The 15,670-nt window shown below is 53.0% G+C and overlaps 9 protein-coding genes across 9 annotated transcripts; 6 read left to right on the top strand and 3 right to left on the bottom strand.

Moving 5' to 3' along the window:
* Positions 1-1,392: 1,392 nt before the first annotated feature.
* On the top strand, positions 1,393-2,094 carry IUM83_08504 (Kinesin protein KIF6; the record flags this gene model as incomplete). The annotated part of the gene is made up of 1 exon (XM_067932882.1): positions 1,393-2,094. The coding sequence occupies one exon, from the start codon at positions 1,393-1,395 to the stop codon at positions 2,092-2,094; it is 702 nt and encodes a 233-aa protein (XP_067783414.1).
* A 704-nt stretch (positions 2,095-2,798) lies between these two features.
* IUM83_08503 (uncharacterized protein) lies at positions 2,799-3,195 on the bottom strand (the record flags this gene model as incomplete). Its single annotated transcript, XM_067932881.1, has 2 exons — positions 2,799-3,015; positions 3,095-3,195. The coding sequence occupies 2 exons, from the start codon at positions 3,193-3,195 to the stop codon at positions 2,799-2,801; spliced, it is 318 nt and encodes a 105-aa protein (XP_067783457.1).
* A 30-nt stretch (positions 3,196-3,225) lies between these two features.
* On the top strand, positions 3,226-5,352 carry IUM83_08502 (uncharacterized protein; the record flags this gene model as incomplete). The annotated part of the gene is made up of 2 exons (XM_067932880.1): positions 3,226-3,533; positions 4,932-5,352. 2 exons carry the CDS (start codon positions 3,226-3,228, stop codon positions 5,350-5,352), a joined length of 729 nt encoding a protein of 242 aa, XP_067783415.1.
* A 416-nt stretch (positions 5,353-5,768) lies between these two features.
* Positions 5,769-9,356, top strand: IUM83_08501 (uncharacterized protein; the record flags this gene model as incomplete). Its single annotated transcript, XM_067932879.1, has 5 exons — positions 5,769-5,996; positions 6,402-6,479; positions 6,547-6,838; positions 8,210-8,658; positions 9,069-9,356. The coding sequence occupies 5 exons, from the start codon at positions 5,769-5,771 to the stop codon at positions 9,354-9,356; spliced, it is 1,335 nt and encodes a 444-aa protein (XP_067783416.1).
* Positions 9,357-9,382: 26 nt separating this feature from the next.
* Positions 9,383-9,800, bottom strand: IUM83_08500 (uncharacterized protein; the record flags this gene model as incomplete). Its single annotated transcript, XM_067932878.1, has 2 exons — positions 9,383-9,599; positions 9,679-9,800. 2 exons carry the CDS (start codon positions 9,798-9,800, stop codon positions 9,383-9,385), a joined length of 339 nt encoding a protein of 112 aa, XP_067783417.1.
* A 101-nt stretch (positions 9,801-9,901) lies between these two features.
* Positions 9,902-12,089, top strand: IUM83_08499 (Kinesin protein KIF6; the record flags this gene model as incomplete). Its single annotated transcript, XM_067932877.1, has 2 exons — positions 9,902-10,289; positions 11,203-12,089. The coding sequence occupies 2 exons, from the start codon at positions 9,902-9,904 to the stop codon at positions 12,087-12,089; spliced, it is 1,275 nt and encodes a 424-aa protein (XP_067783432.1).
* A 416-nt stretch (positions 12,090-12,505) lies between these two features.
* IUM83_08498 (uncharacterized protein) lies at positions 12,506-12,787 on the top strand (the record flags this gene model as incomplete). The annotated part of the gene is made up of 1 exon (XM_067932876.1): positions 12,506-12,787. The coding sequence occupies one exon, from the start codon at positions 12,506-12,508 to the stop codon at positions 12,785-12,787; it is 282 nt and encodes a 93-aa protein (XP_067783353.1).
* Positions 12,788-12,813: 26 nt separating this feature from the next.
* IUM83_08497 (uncharacterized protein) lies at positions 12,814-13,231 on the bottom strand (the record flags this gene model as incomplete). Its single annotated transcript, XM_067932875.1, has 2 exons — positions 12,814-13,030; positions 13,110-13,231. The coding sequence occupies 2 exons, from the start codon at positions 13,229-13,231 to the stop codon at positions 12,814-12,816; spliced, it is 339 nt and encodes a 112-aa protein (XP_067783430.1).
* Positions 13,232-13,332: 101 nt separating this feature from the next.
* On the top strand, positions 13,333-15,554 carry IUM83_08496 (uncharacterized protein; the record flags this gene model as incomplete). Its single annotated transcript, XM_067932874.1, has 3 exons — positions 13,333-13,720; positions 14,635-15,368; positions 15,474-15,554. The coding sequence occupies 3 exons, from the start codon at positions 13,333-13,335 to the stop codon at positions 15,552-15,554; spliced, it is 1,203 nt and encodes a 400-aa protein (XP_067783431.1).
* Between the last annotated feature and the right edge of the window lie 116 nt (positions 15,555-15,670).

The raw sequence follows: 15,670 nt of genomic DNA, 5'->3' as shown, positions 1-15,670 counted from the left end.
GCTGCTTTCGAGGACGACAGCAGCGAGGACGTAGCGATGGTGGAGGAGAACGACGGCGAGAGGGACGAGGAGGAAGAGGAGAACTTGGCACTTGCAGAGATCGCCCCGAGAACCACCGCCGATGTGAATGTCAAATGCAAGATGCCTAGTGATCTACCGTTTGCGGTTCCGTACAGAGGTGGCGACTACTTTTCGTGCGCAAGTGCTACGATGTTTATTACGTACTCGTGGAAAAACTACTGCTGGAGGGGAAACGGTGCGTGACGGTGACGGGAACTCCAGGTAAGCTACTCGCCAGGGCCTCCCAATTGAACGGCCGACTGACTGCTTCTTGCCGCAGGAATCGGCAAGTCCATCTTCTATGCCTACTTCTTTGATCGTTTCCATAGGGAGCACCCGGAATGGAGCATTGTCGCGTCGACCTATACCCGCACGGGACAAGTTAAACAGTTGGCTGTCTTTGAGCACGACAAACGTACAAGAAGAGTTGACGAGGCATCTCCAACACTTGCAAACACTATCGCGCTACAATTGAAAGGCGTGGATCGGATAGATTTGGCGACGTTGGAAAATTATAATCCGGGGAAGAAAGTGTTGTGGCTGTGTGATGGCCCGCCGGAGGTTAACTACCCGCAAGCAGTGGTTTTTACGAGCCCGAACGACAGATGGTTACGCGAAGTCAGAAAACTTAGGTGCACCTACTACATGCCACCATGGACACTGAAAGAGCTCCACTTGGCTGCTGCAGTGCTGGACTACCCCATGAGCGAAGATGAACTCGACGAGCGGTTCTGGAATTTTGGCGGCGTGGCGAGACATTGCCTCAGCCTTAACGCTCGAGCTATCCGCTTAGCTATTGCCGAGCTGATGGAGCCCATTTCACGTATTACTGGTCGTGGCGATCTCGATAACCTGCTGTCATCGTTTGGGCATCGAAACAATGACACTCGCCACCGTTTCCTGCACTACGAGCCAATTAACGACGCCAGTGAAATGAAGACAAAACTTGTTTCGGACATGGTATGTGTAAAGCTATCGGAGCGACTGTTGCACATAACTAAACGCCGCATGAACGATATCAAACTTATGCTGAATGGGGTACCTGAGGCCGCTTCACTTCGTGGATGGAGTTTTGAACGCAATGCACATGCAATACTGCAAGGTGGACTTCGACTGTGTGCACGGCCGCTATCAGGAGCCGCAGGACAGACGACGGAGTTTACTATTTCAGAGACTGATGATATCGATGTCTTCAAGACGGATGCCATGTCCCCTTCGCTTCTCAGCAACGGACCATACCACGAGCCCAAGTCAAGAAATCTGGAATCAATCGACGGGTTTTATTTTTCTATGGAGGCTGCGGAGCTCACAGGAGAGCTGAGAAGCAAGTGCATGGAGAGCAAACCTGTTCTCTTGTTCCAGATGACCGTCTCGAAGAAGCACCCTGTACGCGCGTCGGGGATCATTTACGTACTTCGGAAGCTTGGCCTGCTGGAGACTGTCGAGGAGAACCCCAATCGAGCTGCAATTATCTTTTTGCTTCCTGCCGTTGATGCGAAGGACTTCAAACGCCAGAATATTATCTCAAGTGGCGGGTCTCCCCAATCTATCCAAGAACTTAACGGCATTGGACCATTGACTATGAAAACACTAGCGAAGTACGGGGTCGAAACGGTCGAGCAGTTGAAGGAGGGGATTCGCCTCTTCAAGCAAGGCAACCTCACTATGAAAGATTCGCAGTTGGAGGAGCAAGGCAAGAGCAAGAGCAAGAGCAAGAGCAAGTCTGAACGCTCGAAGCATCGCACAGCTTGGGCGCGTGCCGTGAAAAGCTGGGAGACGCAAGTGGAGTCCTTGAGCGAGCCGAAGTACATCACCATGGTGGAAAATATCCCGCAATATGTAAGTGATGCTACCGATACCGACAAGAAGAGGAAGAGAAAGAACAGCAAGAAGAGCGAGGAGAGCGATGACAGCGAAGAGAGCGATAACAGCGAAGAGAGCGAGCACAAAGAGAGCAAGTCGGGCACGGTGGGCAAGAAGACGAAGGAGGGCAAGATGGGCAAGAAGCGCAAAAAGCGCCGTGACGACGACTAAGTAGCTGCCGAGTCGATGCATTGGTGATTCTTGTCTTCGTGTTCTATTCCTCAATTTCTTCCTCCTTTTCGCCTTCTAGTTGAGAGCGTTCGTATTCATTGCATCCTACTGATATGTGGAAGCCACTGTCAAACTCCTTGAGTCGATTGGTAATGAAATTCATATCCCAAGTACAGATGAGAGCGCTTTGAACAGCGGGGGACCTACGAATCGATACGCAGGGAGATTTGGTTAAGCTTTAGAACTTGCTTACAGTTAATGCACACGTAGACATTATCTATCCACGATCTTGAGCAGCGTCAGCGCTTGGCAAGGTGTCGTCGTCCGTGGCCTCAGCACCACACTCGCGCGTTTACCGTTGCTCTAGGATGCCTCGGTCTGCTTCTGCATGCGTGCGTTCCTTCTTGTAGGGAGACTTGGGTGCCTCTCTGACGCCGCCAGCGCCACCCTGCATCCGCGTGGGCTTCTTTTGCGTGACGGGCGTGGTCGACGGCACGCGCACTTTTGCAGGCAGCGCCTACTCGGCTGCTGGTTCAGCTGCTGGCGCTGGTTCACGTGCTGCTGGAGCTGCTTACACGGACACGCACGGGTGAGGTGCTGATTCAGGTGCCGGTCGAGCTGCAGGTGCTGTTTGAGCTGGTGATGCGGGCTCCTGCACGAACTGCATGGTGGCCGTAGGTGTCGGCACTGGTTCAGGTGCTACGCTAAATGCTAGGCGACGCGGGTGGATCGCGGCGAGGCAGCAGCTTCTCGGTGTAGTCCACCACTGAGTCGAACAGGTTCTTCGCCAGCATTTGTAGCTTGCCGTCCATCATAGCCTCTGTTACGAGCGCATTGGCCACTTGCTCCATGCGGGAGCCCAACATGTCGAGCAGCGCTTCTTGGCTACTCCACCAACACTTGCTGTTGGTCAGAATAGCCCTGAGACGGACAGCGAGAAGATGGTCCGTATCCAAAAGGCAACTTCAACTATACCTTTGACGGAGTGGTGGTCGCTGACGTTTTATCTTCGTCGCTGGCCCTGCCAGACGCTGAGCGAGCTGTCATCCAGTCCCGAGCGCAGTATGAACGTGATCCACTTCCTTCCACCTCCTTGACCATGGCGGTGATAGCGTCACTCATGGGCGGAATATGTCCTTCTCCAAGAAGTTCCTGCGCTTCTTCTATGAAAAGGGTGTGGGCGACAGCAGCGAGGCCGACAGCAGCGAGGACGTAGCGATGGTGGAGGAGAACGACGGCGAGAGGGACGAGGAGGAAGAGGAGAACTTGGCACTTGCAGAGATCGCCCCGAGAACCACCGCCGATGTGAATGTCAAATGCAAGATGCCTAGTGATCTACCGTTTGCGGTTCCGTACAGAGGTGGCGACTACTTTTTCGTGCGCAAGTGCTACGATGTTTATTACGTACTCGTGGAAAAACTACTGCTGGAGGGGAAACGGTGCGTGACGGTGACGGGAACTCCAGGTAAGCTACTCGCCAGGGCCTCCCAATTGAACGACCGACTGACTGCTTCTTGCCGCAGGAATCGGCACGTCCATCTTCTATGCCTACTTCTTTGATCGTTTCCATAGGGAGCACCCGGAATGGAGCATTGTCGCGTCGACCTATACCCGCACGGGACAAGTTAAACAGTTGGCTGTCTTTGAGCACGACAAACGTACAAGAAGAGTTGACGAGGCATCTCCAACACTTGCAAACACTATCGCGCTACAATTGAAAGGCGTGGATCGGATAGATTTGGCGACGTTGGAAAATTATAATCCGGGGAAGAAAGTGTTGTGGCTGTGTGATGGCCCGCCGGAGGTTAACTACCCGCAAGCAGTGGTTTTTACGAGCCCGAACGACAGATGGTTACGCGAAGTCAGAAAACTTAGGTGCACCTACTACATGCCACCATGGACACTGAAAGAGCTCCACTTGGCTGCTGCAGTGCTGGACTACCCCATGAGCGAAGATGAACTCGACGAGCGGTTCTGGAATTTTGGCGGCGTGGCGAGACATTGCCTCAGCCTTAACGCTCGAGCTATCCGCTTAGCTATTGCCGAGCTGATGGAGCCCATTTCACGTATTACTGGTCGTGGCGATCTCGATAACCTGCTGTCATCGTTTGGGCATCGAAACAATGACACTCGCCACCGTTTCCTGCACTACGAGCCAATTAACGACGCCAGTGAAATGAAGACAAAACTTGTTTCGGACATGGTATGTGTAAAGCTATCGGAGCGACTGTTGCACATAACTAAACGCCGCATGAACGATATCAAACTTATGCTGAATGGGGTACCTGAGGCCGCTTCACTTCGTGGATGGAGTTTTGAACGCAATGCACATGCAATACTGCAAGGTGGACTTCGACTGTGTGCACGGCCGCTATCAGGAGCCGCAGGACAGACGACGGAGTTTACTATTTCAGAGACTGATGATATCGATGTCTTCAAGACGGATGCCATGTCCCCTTCGCTTCTCAGCAACGGACCATACCACGAGCCCAAGTCAAGAAATCTGGAATCAATCGACGGGTTTTATTTTTCTATGGAGGCTGCGGAGCTCACAGGAGAGCTGAGAAGCAAGTGCATGGAGAGCAAACCTGTTCTCTTGTTCCAGATGACCGTCTCGAAGAAGCACCCTGTACGCGCGTCGGGGATCATTTACGTACTTCGGAAGCTTGGCCTGCTGGAGACTGTCGAGGAGAACCCCAATCGAGCTGCAATTATCTTTTTGCTTCCTGCCGTTGATGCGAAGGACTTCAAACGCCAGAATATTATCTCAAGTGGCGGGTCTCCCCAATCTATCCAAGAACTTAACGGCATTGGACCATTGACTATGAAAACACTAGCGAAGTACGGGGTCGAAACGGTCGAGCAGTTGAAGGAGGGATTCGCCTCTTCAAGCAAGGCAACCTCACTATGAAAGATTCGCAGTTGGAGGAGCAAGGCAAGAGCAAGAGCAAGAGCAAGAGCAAGTCTGAACGCTCGAAGCATCGCACAGCTTGGGCGCGTGCCGTGAAAAGCTGGGAGACGCAAGTGGAGTCCTTGAGCGAGCCGAAGTACATCACCATGGTGGAAAATATCCCGCAATATGTAAGTGATGCTACCGATACCGACAAGAAGAGGAAGAGAAAGAACAGCAAGAAGAGCGAAGAGAGCGATAACAGCGAAGAGAGCGAGCACAAAGAGAGCAAGTCGGGCACGGTGGGCAAGAAGACGAAGGAGGGCAAGATGGGCAAGAAGCGCAAAAAGCGCCGTGACGACGACTAAGTAGCTGCCGAGTCGATGCATTGGTGATTCTTGTCTTCGTGTTCTATTCCTCAATTTCTTCCTCCTTTTCGCCTTCTAGTTGAGAGCGTTCGTATTCATTGCATCCTACTGACGTGTGGAAAGCCACTGTCAAACCCCTTGCGACGAGTGGTAATGAAATTCATATCCAAGTACAGATGAGAGCGCTTTGAATAGTGGGGAACCTACGAATCGATACGCAGGGAGATTTGGTTAAGCTTTAGAACTTGCTTACAGTTAATGCACACGTAGACATTATCTATCCACGATCTTGAGCAGCGTCAGCGCTTGGCAAGGTGTCGTCGTCCGTGGCCTCAGCACCACACTCGCGCGTTTACCGTTGCTCTAGGATGCCTCGGTCTGCTTCTGCGTGCGTGCGTTCCTTCTTGTAGGGAGACTTGGGTGCCTCTCTGACGCCGCCAGCGCCACCCTGCATCGGCGTGGGCTTCTTTTGCGTGACGGGCGTGGTCGACGGCACGCGCACTTTTGCAGGCAGCGCCTACTCGGCTGCTGGTTCAGCTGCTGGCGCTGGTTCACGTGCTGCTGGAGCTGCTTACACGGACACCTGCACGGGTGAGGTGCTGATTCAGGTGCCGGTCGAGCTGCAGGTGCCGGTCGAGCTGCAGGTGCTGTTTGAGCTGGTGATGCGGGCTCCTGCACGAACTGCATGGTGGCCGTAGGTGTCGGCACTGGTTCAGGTGCTACGCTAAATGCTAGGCGACGCGGGTGGATCGCGGCGAGGCAGCAGCTTCTCGGTGTAGTCCACCACTGAGTCGAACAGGTTCTTCGCCAGCATTTGTAGCTTGCCGTCCATCATAGCCTCCTGTTACGAGCGCATTGGCCACTTGCTCCATGCGGGAGCCCAACATGTCGAGCAGCGCTTCTTGGCTACTCCACCAACACTTGCTGTTGGTCAGAATAGCCCTGAGACGGACAGCGAGAAGATGGTCCGTATCCAAAAGGCAACTTCAACTATACCTTTGACGGAGTGGTGGTCGCTGACGTTTTATCTTCGTCGCTGGCCCTGCCAGACGCTGAGCGAGCTGTCATCCAGTCCCGAGCGCAGTATGAACGTGATCCACTTCCTTCCACCTCCCTTGACCATGGCGGTGATAGCGTCACTCATGGGCGGAATATGTCCTTCTCCAAGAAGTTCCTGCGCTTCTTCTATGAAAGGGTGTGGGCGACAGCAGCGAGGCCGACAGCAGCGAGGACGTAGCGATGGTGGAGGAGAACGACGGCGAGAGGGACGAGGAGGAAGAGGAGGACTTGGCACTTGCAGAGATCGCCCCGAGAAGCACCGCCGATGTGAATGTCAAATGCAAGATGCCTAGTGATCTACCGTTTGCGGTTCCGTACAGAGGTGGCGACTACTTTTTCGTGCGCAAGTGCTACGATGTTTATTACGTACTCGTGGAAAAACTACTGCTGGAGGGGAAACGGTGCGTGACGGTGACGGGAACTCCAGGTAAGCTACTCGCCAGGGCCTCCCAATTGAACGGCCGACTGACTGCTTCTTGCCGCAGGAATCGGCACGTCCATCTTCTATGCCTACTTCTTTGATCGTTTCCATAGGGAGCACCCGGAATGGAGCATTGTCGCGTCGACCTATACCCGCACGGGACAAGTTAAACAGTTGGCTGTCTTTGAGCACGACAAACGTACAAGAAGAGTTGACGAGGCATCTCCAACACTTGCAAACACTATCGCGCTACAATTGAAAGGCGTGGATCGGATAGATTTGGCGACGTTGGAAAATTATAATCCGGGGAAGAAAGTGTTGTGGCTGTGTGATGGCCCGCCGGAGGTTAACTACCCGCAAGCAGTGGTTTTTACGAGCCCGAACGACAGATGGTTACGCGAAGTCAGAAAACTTAGGTGCACCTACTACATGCCACCATGGACACTGAAAGAGCTCCACTTGGCTGCTGCAGTGCTGGACTACCCCATGAGCGAAGATGAACTCGACGAGCGGTTCTGGAATTTTGGCGGCGTGGCGAGACATTGCCTCAGCCTTAACGCTCGAGCTATCCGCTTAGCTATTGCCGAGCTGATGGAGCCCATTTCACGTATTACTGGTCGTGGCGATCTCGATAACCTGCTGTCATCGTTTGGGCATCGAAACAATGACACTCGCCACCGTTTCCTGCACTACGAGCCAATTAACGACGCCAGTGAAATGAAGACAAAACTTGTTTCGGACATGGTATGTGTAAAGCTATCGGAGCGACTGTTGCACATAACTAAACGCCGCATGAACGATATCAAACTTATGCTGAATGGGGTACCTGAGGCCGCTTCACTTCGTGGATGGAGTTTTGAACGCAATGCACATGCAATACTGCAAGGTGGACTTCGACTGTGTGCACGGCCGCTATCAGGAGCCGCAGGACAGACGACGGAGTTTACTATTTCAGAGACTGATGATATCGATGTCTTCAAGACGGATGCCATGTCCCCTTCGCTTCTCAGCAACGGACCATACCACGAGCCCAAGTCAAGAAATCTGGAATCAATCGACGGGTTTTATTTTTCTATGGAGGCTGCGGAGCTCACAGGAGAGCTGAGAAGCAAGTGCATGGAGAGCAAACCTGTTCTCTTGTTCCAGATGACCGTCTCGAAGAAGCACCCTGTACACGCGTCGGGGATCATTTACGTACTTCGGAAGCTTGGCCTGCTGGAGACTGTCGAGAGAACCCCAATCGAGCTGCAATTATCTTTTTGCTTCCTGCCGTTGATGCGAAGGACTTCAAACGCCAGAATATTATCTCAAGTGGCGGGTCTCCCCAATCTATCCAAGAACTTAACGGCATTGGACCATTGACTATGAAAACACTAGCGAAGTACGGGGTCGAAACGGTCGAGCAGTTGAAGGAGGGGATTCGCCTCTTCAAGCAAGGCAACCTCACTATGAAAGATTCGCAGTTGGAGGAGCAAGGCAAGAGCAAGAGCAAGAGCAAGAGCAAGTCTGAAGGCTCGAAGCATCGCACAGCTTGGGCGCGTGCCGTGAAGAGCTGGGAGACGCAAGTGGAGTCCTTGAGCGAGCCGAAGTACATCACCATGGTGGAAAATATCCCGCAATATGTAAGTGATGCTACCGATACCGACAAGAAGAGGAAGAGAAAGAACAGCAAGGAGAGCGATGACAGCGAGGAGAGCGATGACAGCGAAGAGAGCGATGACAGCGAAGAGAGCGAACACAAAGAGAGCAAGTCGGGCACGGTGGGCAAGAAGACGAAGGAGGGCAAGATGGGCAAGAAGCGCAAAAAGCGCCGTGACGACGACAAAGTAGCTGCCGAGTCGATGCATTGGTGATTCTTGTCTTCGTGTTCTATTCCTCAATTTCTTCCTCCTTTTCGCCTTCTAGTTGAGAGCGTTCGTATTCATTGCATCCTACTGACGTGTGGAAAGCCACTGTCAAACCCCTTGCGACGAGTGGTAATGAAATTCATATCCAAGTACAGATGAGAGCGCTTTGAATAGTGGGGAACCTACGAATCGATACGCAGGGAGATTTGGTTAAGCTTTAGAACTTGCTTACAGTTAATGCACACGTAGACATTATCTATCCACGATCTTGAGCAGCGTCAGCGCTTGGCAAGGTGTCATCGTCCGTGGCCTTAGCACCACCCTCGTGTGTTTACCGTTGCTCTGGGATGCCTCGGTCTGCTTCTGCGTGCGTGCGTTCCTTCTTGTAGGGAGACTTGGGTGCCTCTCTGACGCCGCCAGCGCCAACCTGCGTCGGCGTGGGCTTCTTTTGCGTGACGGGCGTGGTCGACGGCACGCGCACTTTTGCAGGCAGCGCCTACTCGGCTGCTGGTTCAGCTGCTGGCGCTGGTTCACGTGCTGCTGGAGCTGCTTACACGGACACCTGCACGGGTGAGGTGCTGATTCAGGTGCCGGTCGAGCTGCAGGTGCCGGTCGAGCTGCAGGTGCTGTTTGAGCTGGTGATGCGGGCTCCTGCACGAACTGCATGGTGGCCGTAGGTGTCGGCACTGGTTCAGGTGCTACGCTAAATGCTAGGCGACGCGGGTGGATCGCGGCGAGGCAGCAGCTTCTCGGTGTAGTCCACCACTGAGTCGAACAGGTTCTTCGCCAGCATTTGTAGCTTGCCGTCCATCATAGCCTCCGTTACGAGCGCATTGGCCACTTGCTCCATGCGGGAGCCCAACATGTCGAGCAGCGCTTCTTGGCTACTCCACCAACACTTGCTGTTGGTCAGAATAGCCCTGAGACGGACAGCGAGAAGATGGTCCGTATCCAAAAGGCAACTTCAACTATACCTTTGACGGAGTGGTGGTCGCTGACGTTTTATCTTCGTCGCTGGCCCTGCCAGACGCTGAGCGAGCTGTCATCCAGTCCCGAGCGCAGTATGAACGTGATCCACTTCCTTCCACCTCCTTGACCATGGCGGTGATAGCGTCACTCATGGGCGGAATATGTCCTTCTCCAAGAAGTTCCTGCGCTTCTTCTATGAAATGGTGTGGGCGACTACAAGAACAAGCGTGTCCCCAAAGCGACACAACTCAAAATGGCGGCTAAAGGAAAGAGCAGACGAAAGCGCTCGGCTGCTTTCGAGGACGAGGAAGAAGAGAAGGAGAAGGGTGTTGAGAGTTTGAAGGAGGAGGGCGCAGACGACAGCAGCGAGGACGACAGCAGCGAGGACGTAGCGATGGTGGAGGAGAACGACGGCGAGAGGGACGAGGAGGAAGAGGAGAACTTGGCACTTGCAGAGATCGCCCCGAGAAGCACCGCCGATGTGAATGTCAAATGCAAGATGCCTAGTGATCTACCGTTTGCGGTTCCGTACAGAGGTGGCGACTACTTTTTCGTGCGCAAGTGCTACGATGTTTATTACGTACTCGTAGAAAAACTACTGCTGGAGGGGAAACGGTGCGTGACGGTGACGGGAACTCCAGGTAAGCTACTCGCCAGGGCCTCCCAATTGAACGACCGACTGACTGCTTCTTGCCGCAGGAATCGGCAAGTCCATCTTCTATGCCTACTTCTTTGATCGTTTCCATAGGGAGCGCCCGGAATGGAGCATTGTCGCGTCGACCTATACCCGCACGGGACAAGTTAAACAGTTGGCTGTCTTTGAGCACGACAAACGTACAAGAAGAGTTGACGAGGCATCTCCAACACTTGCAAACACTATCGCGCTACAATTGAAAGGCGTGGATCGGATAGATTTGGCGACGTTGGAAAATTGTAATCCGGGGAAGAAAGTGTTGTGGCTGTGTGATGGCCCGCCGGAGGTTAACTACCCGCAAACAGTGGTTTTTACGAGCCCGAACGACAGATGGTTACGCGAAGTCAGAAAACTTAGGTGCACCTACTACATGCCACCATGGACACTGAAAGAGCTCCACTTGGCTGCTGCAGTGCTGGACTACCCCATGAGCGAAGATGAACTCGACGAGCGGTTCTGGAATTTTGGCGGCGTGGCGAGACATTGCCTCAGCCTTAACGCTCGAGCTATCCGCTTAGCTATTGCCGAGCTGATGGAGCCCATTTCACGTATTACTGGTCGTGGCGATCTCGATAACCTGCTGTCATCGTTTGGGCATCGAAACAATGACACTCGCCACCGTTTCCTGCACTACGAGCCAATTAACGACGCCAGTGAAATGAAGACAAAACTTGTTTCGGACATGGTATGTGTAAAGCTATCGGAGCGACTGTTGCACATAACTAAACGCCGCATGAACGATATCAAACTTATGCTGAATGGGGTACCTGAGGCCGCTTCACTTCGTGGATGGAGTTTTGAACGCAATGCACATGCAATACTGCAAGGTGGACTTCGACTGTGTGCACGGCCGCTATCAGGAGCCGCAGGACAGACGACGGAGTTTACTATTTCAGAGACTGATGATATCGATGTCTTCAAGACGGATGCCATGTCCCCTTCGCTTCTCAGCAACGGACCATACCACGAGCCCAAGTCAAGAAATCTGGAATCAATCGACGGGTTTTATTTTTCTATGGAGGCTGCGGAGCTCACAGGAGAGCTGAGAAGCAAGTGCATGGAGAGCAAACCTGTTCTCTTGGTCCAGATGACCGTCTCGAAGAAGCACCCTGTACGCGCGTCGGGGATCATTTACGTACTTCGGAAGCTTGGCCTGCTGGAGACTGTCGAGGAGAACCCCAATCGAGCTGCAATTATCTTTTTGCTTCCTGCCGTTGATGCGAAGGACTTCAAACGCCAGAATATTATCTCAAGTGGCGGGTCTCCCCAATCTATCCAAGAACTTAACGGCATTGGACCATTGACTATGAAAACACTAGCGAAGTACGGGGTCGAAACGGTCGAGCAGTTGAAGGAGGGGATTCGCCTCTTCAAGCAAGGCAACCTCATTATGAAAGATTCGCAGTTGGAGGAGCAAGGCAAGAGCAAGAGCAAGAGCAAGAGCAAGAGCAAGTCTGAAAGCTCGAAGCATCGCACAGCTTGGGCGCGTGCCGTGAAAAGCTGGGAGACGCAAGTGGAGTCCTTGAGCGAGCCGAAATACATCACCATGGTGGAAAATATCCCGCAATATGTAAGTGATGCTACCGATACCGACAAGAAGAGGAAGAGAAAGAACAGCAAGAAGAGGGAAGAGAGCGATGACAGCGATGACAGCGAGCACAAAGAGAGCAAGTCGGGCACGGTGGGCAAGAAGACGAAGGAGGGCAAGACGGGCAAGAAGCGCAAAAAGCCCCGTGACGACGACTAAGTAGCTGCCGAGTCGATGCATTGGTGATTCTTTTCTTCGTGTTCTATTCCTCAATTTCTTCCTCCTTTTCGCCTTCTAGTTGAGAGCGTTCGTATTCATTGCATCCTACTGACGTGTGGAAAGCCACTGTCAAACCCCTTGTGACGATTGGTAATGAAATTCATATCCAAGTACAGATGAGAGCGCTTTGAACAGTGGGGAACCTACGAATCGATACGCAGGGAGATTTGGTTAAGCTTTAGAACTTGCTTACAGTTAATGCACACGTAGACATTATCTATCCACGATCTTGAGCAGCGTCAGCGCTTGGCAAGGTGTCGTCGTCCGTGGCCTCAGCACCACCCTCGTGTGTTTACCGTTGCTCTGGGATGCCTCGGTCTGCTTCTCCATGCGTGCGTTCCTTCTTGTAGGGAGACTTGGGTGCCTCTCTGACGCCGCCAGCGCCACCCTGCATCGGCGTGGGCTTCTTCTGCGTGGCGGGCGTGGTCGACGGCACGCGCACTTTTGCAGGCAGCGCCTACTCGGCTGCTGGTTCAGCTGCTGGCGCTGGTTCACGTGCTGCTGGAGCTGCTTACACGGACACCTGCACGGGTGAGGTGCTGATTCAGGTGCCGGTCGAGCTGCAGGTGCCGGTCGAGCTGCAGGTGCTGTTTGAGCTGGTGATGCGGGCTCCTGCACGAACTGCATGGTGGCCGTAGGTGTCGGCACTGGTTCAGGTGCTACGCTAAATGCTAGGCGACGCGGGTGGATCGCGGCGAGGCAGCAGCTTCTCGGTGTAGTCCACCACTGAGTCGAACAGGTTCTTCGCCAGCATTTGTAGCTTGCCGTCCATCATAGCCTCCGTTACGAGCGCATTGGCCACTTGCTCCATGCGGGAGCCCAACATGTCGAGCAGCGCTTCTTGGCTACTCCACCAACACTTGCTGTTGGTCAGAATAGCCCTGAGACGGACAACGAGAAGATGGTCCGTATCCAAAAGGCAACTTCAACTATACCTTTGACGGAGTGGTGGTCGCTGACGTTTTATCTTCGTCGCTGGCCCTGCCAGACGCTGAGCGAGCTGTCATCCAGTCCCGAGCGCAGTATGAACGTGATCCACTTCCTTCCACCTCCTTGACCATGGCGGTGATAGCGTCACTCATGGGCGGAATATGTCCTTCTCCAAGAAGTTCCTGCGCTTCTTCTATGAAATGGTGTGGGCGACTACAAGAACAAACGTGTCCCCAAAGCGACACAACTCAAAATGGCGGCTAAAGGAAAGAGCAGACGAAAGCGCTCGGCTGCTTTCGTGGACGAGGAAGAAGAGAAGGAGAAGGGTGTTGAGAGTTTGAAGGAGGAGGGCGCAGACGACAGCAGCGAGGACGACAGCAGCGAGGACGTAGCGATGGTGGAGGAGAACGACGGCGAGAGGGACGAGGAGGAAGAGGAGAACTTGGCACTTGCAGAGATCGCCCCGAGAAGCACCGCCGATGTGAATGTCAAATGCAAGATGCCTAGTGATCTACCGTTTGCGGTTCCGTACAGAGGTGGCGACTACTTTTTCGTGCGCAAGTGCTACGATGTTTATTACGTGCTCGTGGAAAAACTACTGCTGGAGGGGAAACGGTGCGTGACGGTGACGGGAACTCCAGGTAAGCTACTCGCCAGGGCCTCCCAATTGAACGATCGACTGACTGCTTCTTGCCGCAGGAATCGGCACGTCCATCTTCTATGCCTACTTCTTTGATCGTTTCCATAGGGAGCACCCGGAATGGAGCATTGTCGCGTCGACCTATACCCGCACGGGACAAGTTAAACAGTTGGCTGTCTTTGAGCACGACAAACGTACAAGAAGGAGTTGACGAGGCATCTCCAACACTTGCAAACACTATCGCGCTACAATTGAAAGGCGTGGATCGGATAGATTTGGCGACGTTGGAAAATTATAATCCGGGGAAGAAAGTGTTGTGGCTGTGTGATGGCCCGCCGGAGGTTAACTACCCGCAAACAGTGGTTTTTACGAGCCCGAACGACAGATGGTTGCGCGAAGTCAGAAATCTGATGCACACCTACTACATGCCACCATGGACACTGAAAGAACTCCAATTGGCTGCTGCAGTGCTGGACTACCCCATGAGCGAAGATGAACTCGACGAGCGGTTCTGGAATTTTGGCGGCGTGGCGAGACATTGCCTCAGTCTTAACGCTCAAGCTATCCGCTTAGCTACTGCCGAGCTGATGGAGCCCATTTCACGTATTACTGGTCGTGGCGATCTCGATAACCTGCTGTCATCGTTTGGGCATCGAAACAATGACACTCGCCACCGTTTCCTGCACTACGAGCCAATTAACGACGCCAGACGAATGAAGACAAAACTTGTTTCGGACATGGTATGTGTAAAGCTATCGGAGCGACTGTTGCACATAACTAAACGCCGCATGAACGATATCAAACTTATGCTGAATGGGGTACCTGAGGCCGCTTCACTTCGTGGATGGAGTTTTGAACGCAATGCACATGCAATACTGCAAGGTGGACTTCGACTGTGTGCACGGCCGCTATCAGGAGCCGCAGGACAGACGACGGAGTTTACTATTTCAGAGACTGATGATATCGATGTCTTCAAGACGGATGCCATGTCCCCTTCGCTTCTCAGCAACGGACCATACCACGAGCCCAAGTCGAGAAATCTGGAATCAATCGACGGGTTTTATTTTTCTATGGAGGCTGCGGAGCTCACAGGAGAGCTGAGAAGCAAGTGCATGGAGAGCAAACCTGTTCTCTTGTTCCAGATGACCGTCTCGGAGAAGCACCCTGTACGCGCGTCGGGGATCATTTACGTACTTCGGAAGCTTGGCCTGCTGGAGACTGTCGAGGAGAACCCCAATCGAGCTGCAATTATCTTTTTGCTTCCTGCCGTTGATGCGAAGGACTTCAAACGCCAGAATATTATCTCAAGTGGCGGGTCTCCCCAATCTATCCAAGAACTTAACGGCATTGGACCATTGACTATGAAAACACTAGCGAAGTACGGGGTCGAAACGGTCGAGCAGTTGAAGGAGGGGATTCGCCTCTTCAAGCAAGGCAACCTCACTATGAAAGATTCGCAGTTGGAGGAGCAAGGCAAGAGCAAGAGCAAGAGCAAGAGCAAGAGCAAGAGCAAGAGCAAGAGCAAGAGCAAGTCTGAAAGCTCGAAGCATCGCACAGCTTGGGCGCGTGCCGTGAAAAGCTGGGAGACGCAAGTGGAGTCCTTGAGCGAGCCAAAATACATCACCATGGTGGAAAATATCCCGCAATATGTAAGTGATGCTACCGATACCGACAAGAAGAGGAAGAGAAAGAACAGCAAGGAGAGCGATGACAGCGAGGAGAGCGATGACAGCGAAGAGAGCGAACACCAATAGAGCAAGTCGGGCACGGTGGGCAAGAAGACGAAGGAGGGCAAGATGGGCAAGAAGCGCAAAAAGCCCCGTGACGACGACTAAGTAGCTGCCGAGTCGATGCATTGGTGATTCTTTTCTTCGTGTTCTATTCCTCAATTTCCTCCTCCTTTTCGCCTTCTAGTTGAGAGCGTCCGTATCTACTGCATACATGTACTACG

This window comes from Phytophthora cinnamomi (genome assembly GCF_018691715.1).
Source record: "Phytophthora cinnamomi strain GKB4 chromosome Unknown Contig99, whole genome shotgun sequence".
Lineage (NCBI taxonomy): Eukaryota > Oomycota > Peronosporomycetes > Peronosporales > Peronosporaceae > Phytophthora > Phytophthora cinnamomi.
The sequence above is the reverse complement of the archived record's forward strand: the minus strand, read 5'-3'. Positions and strand labels throughout refer to the sequence as shown.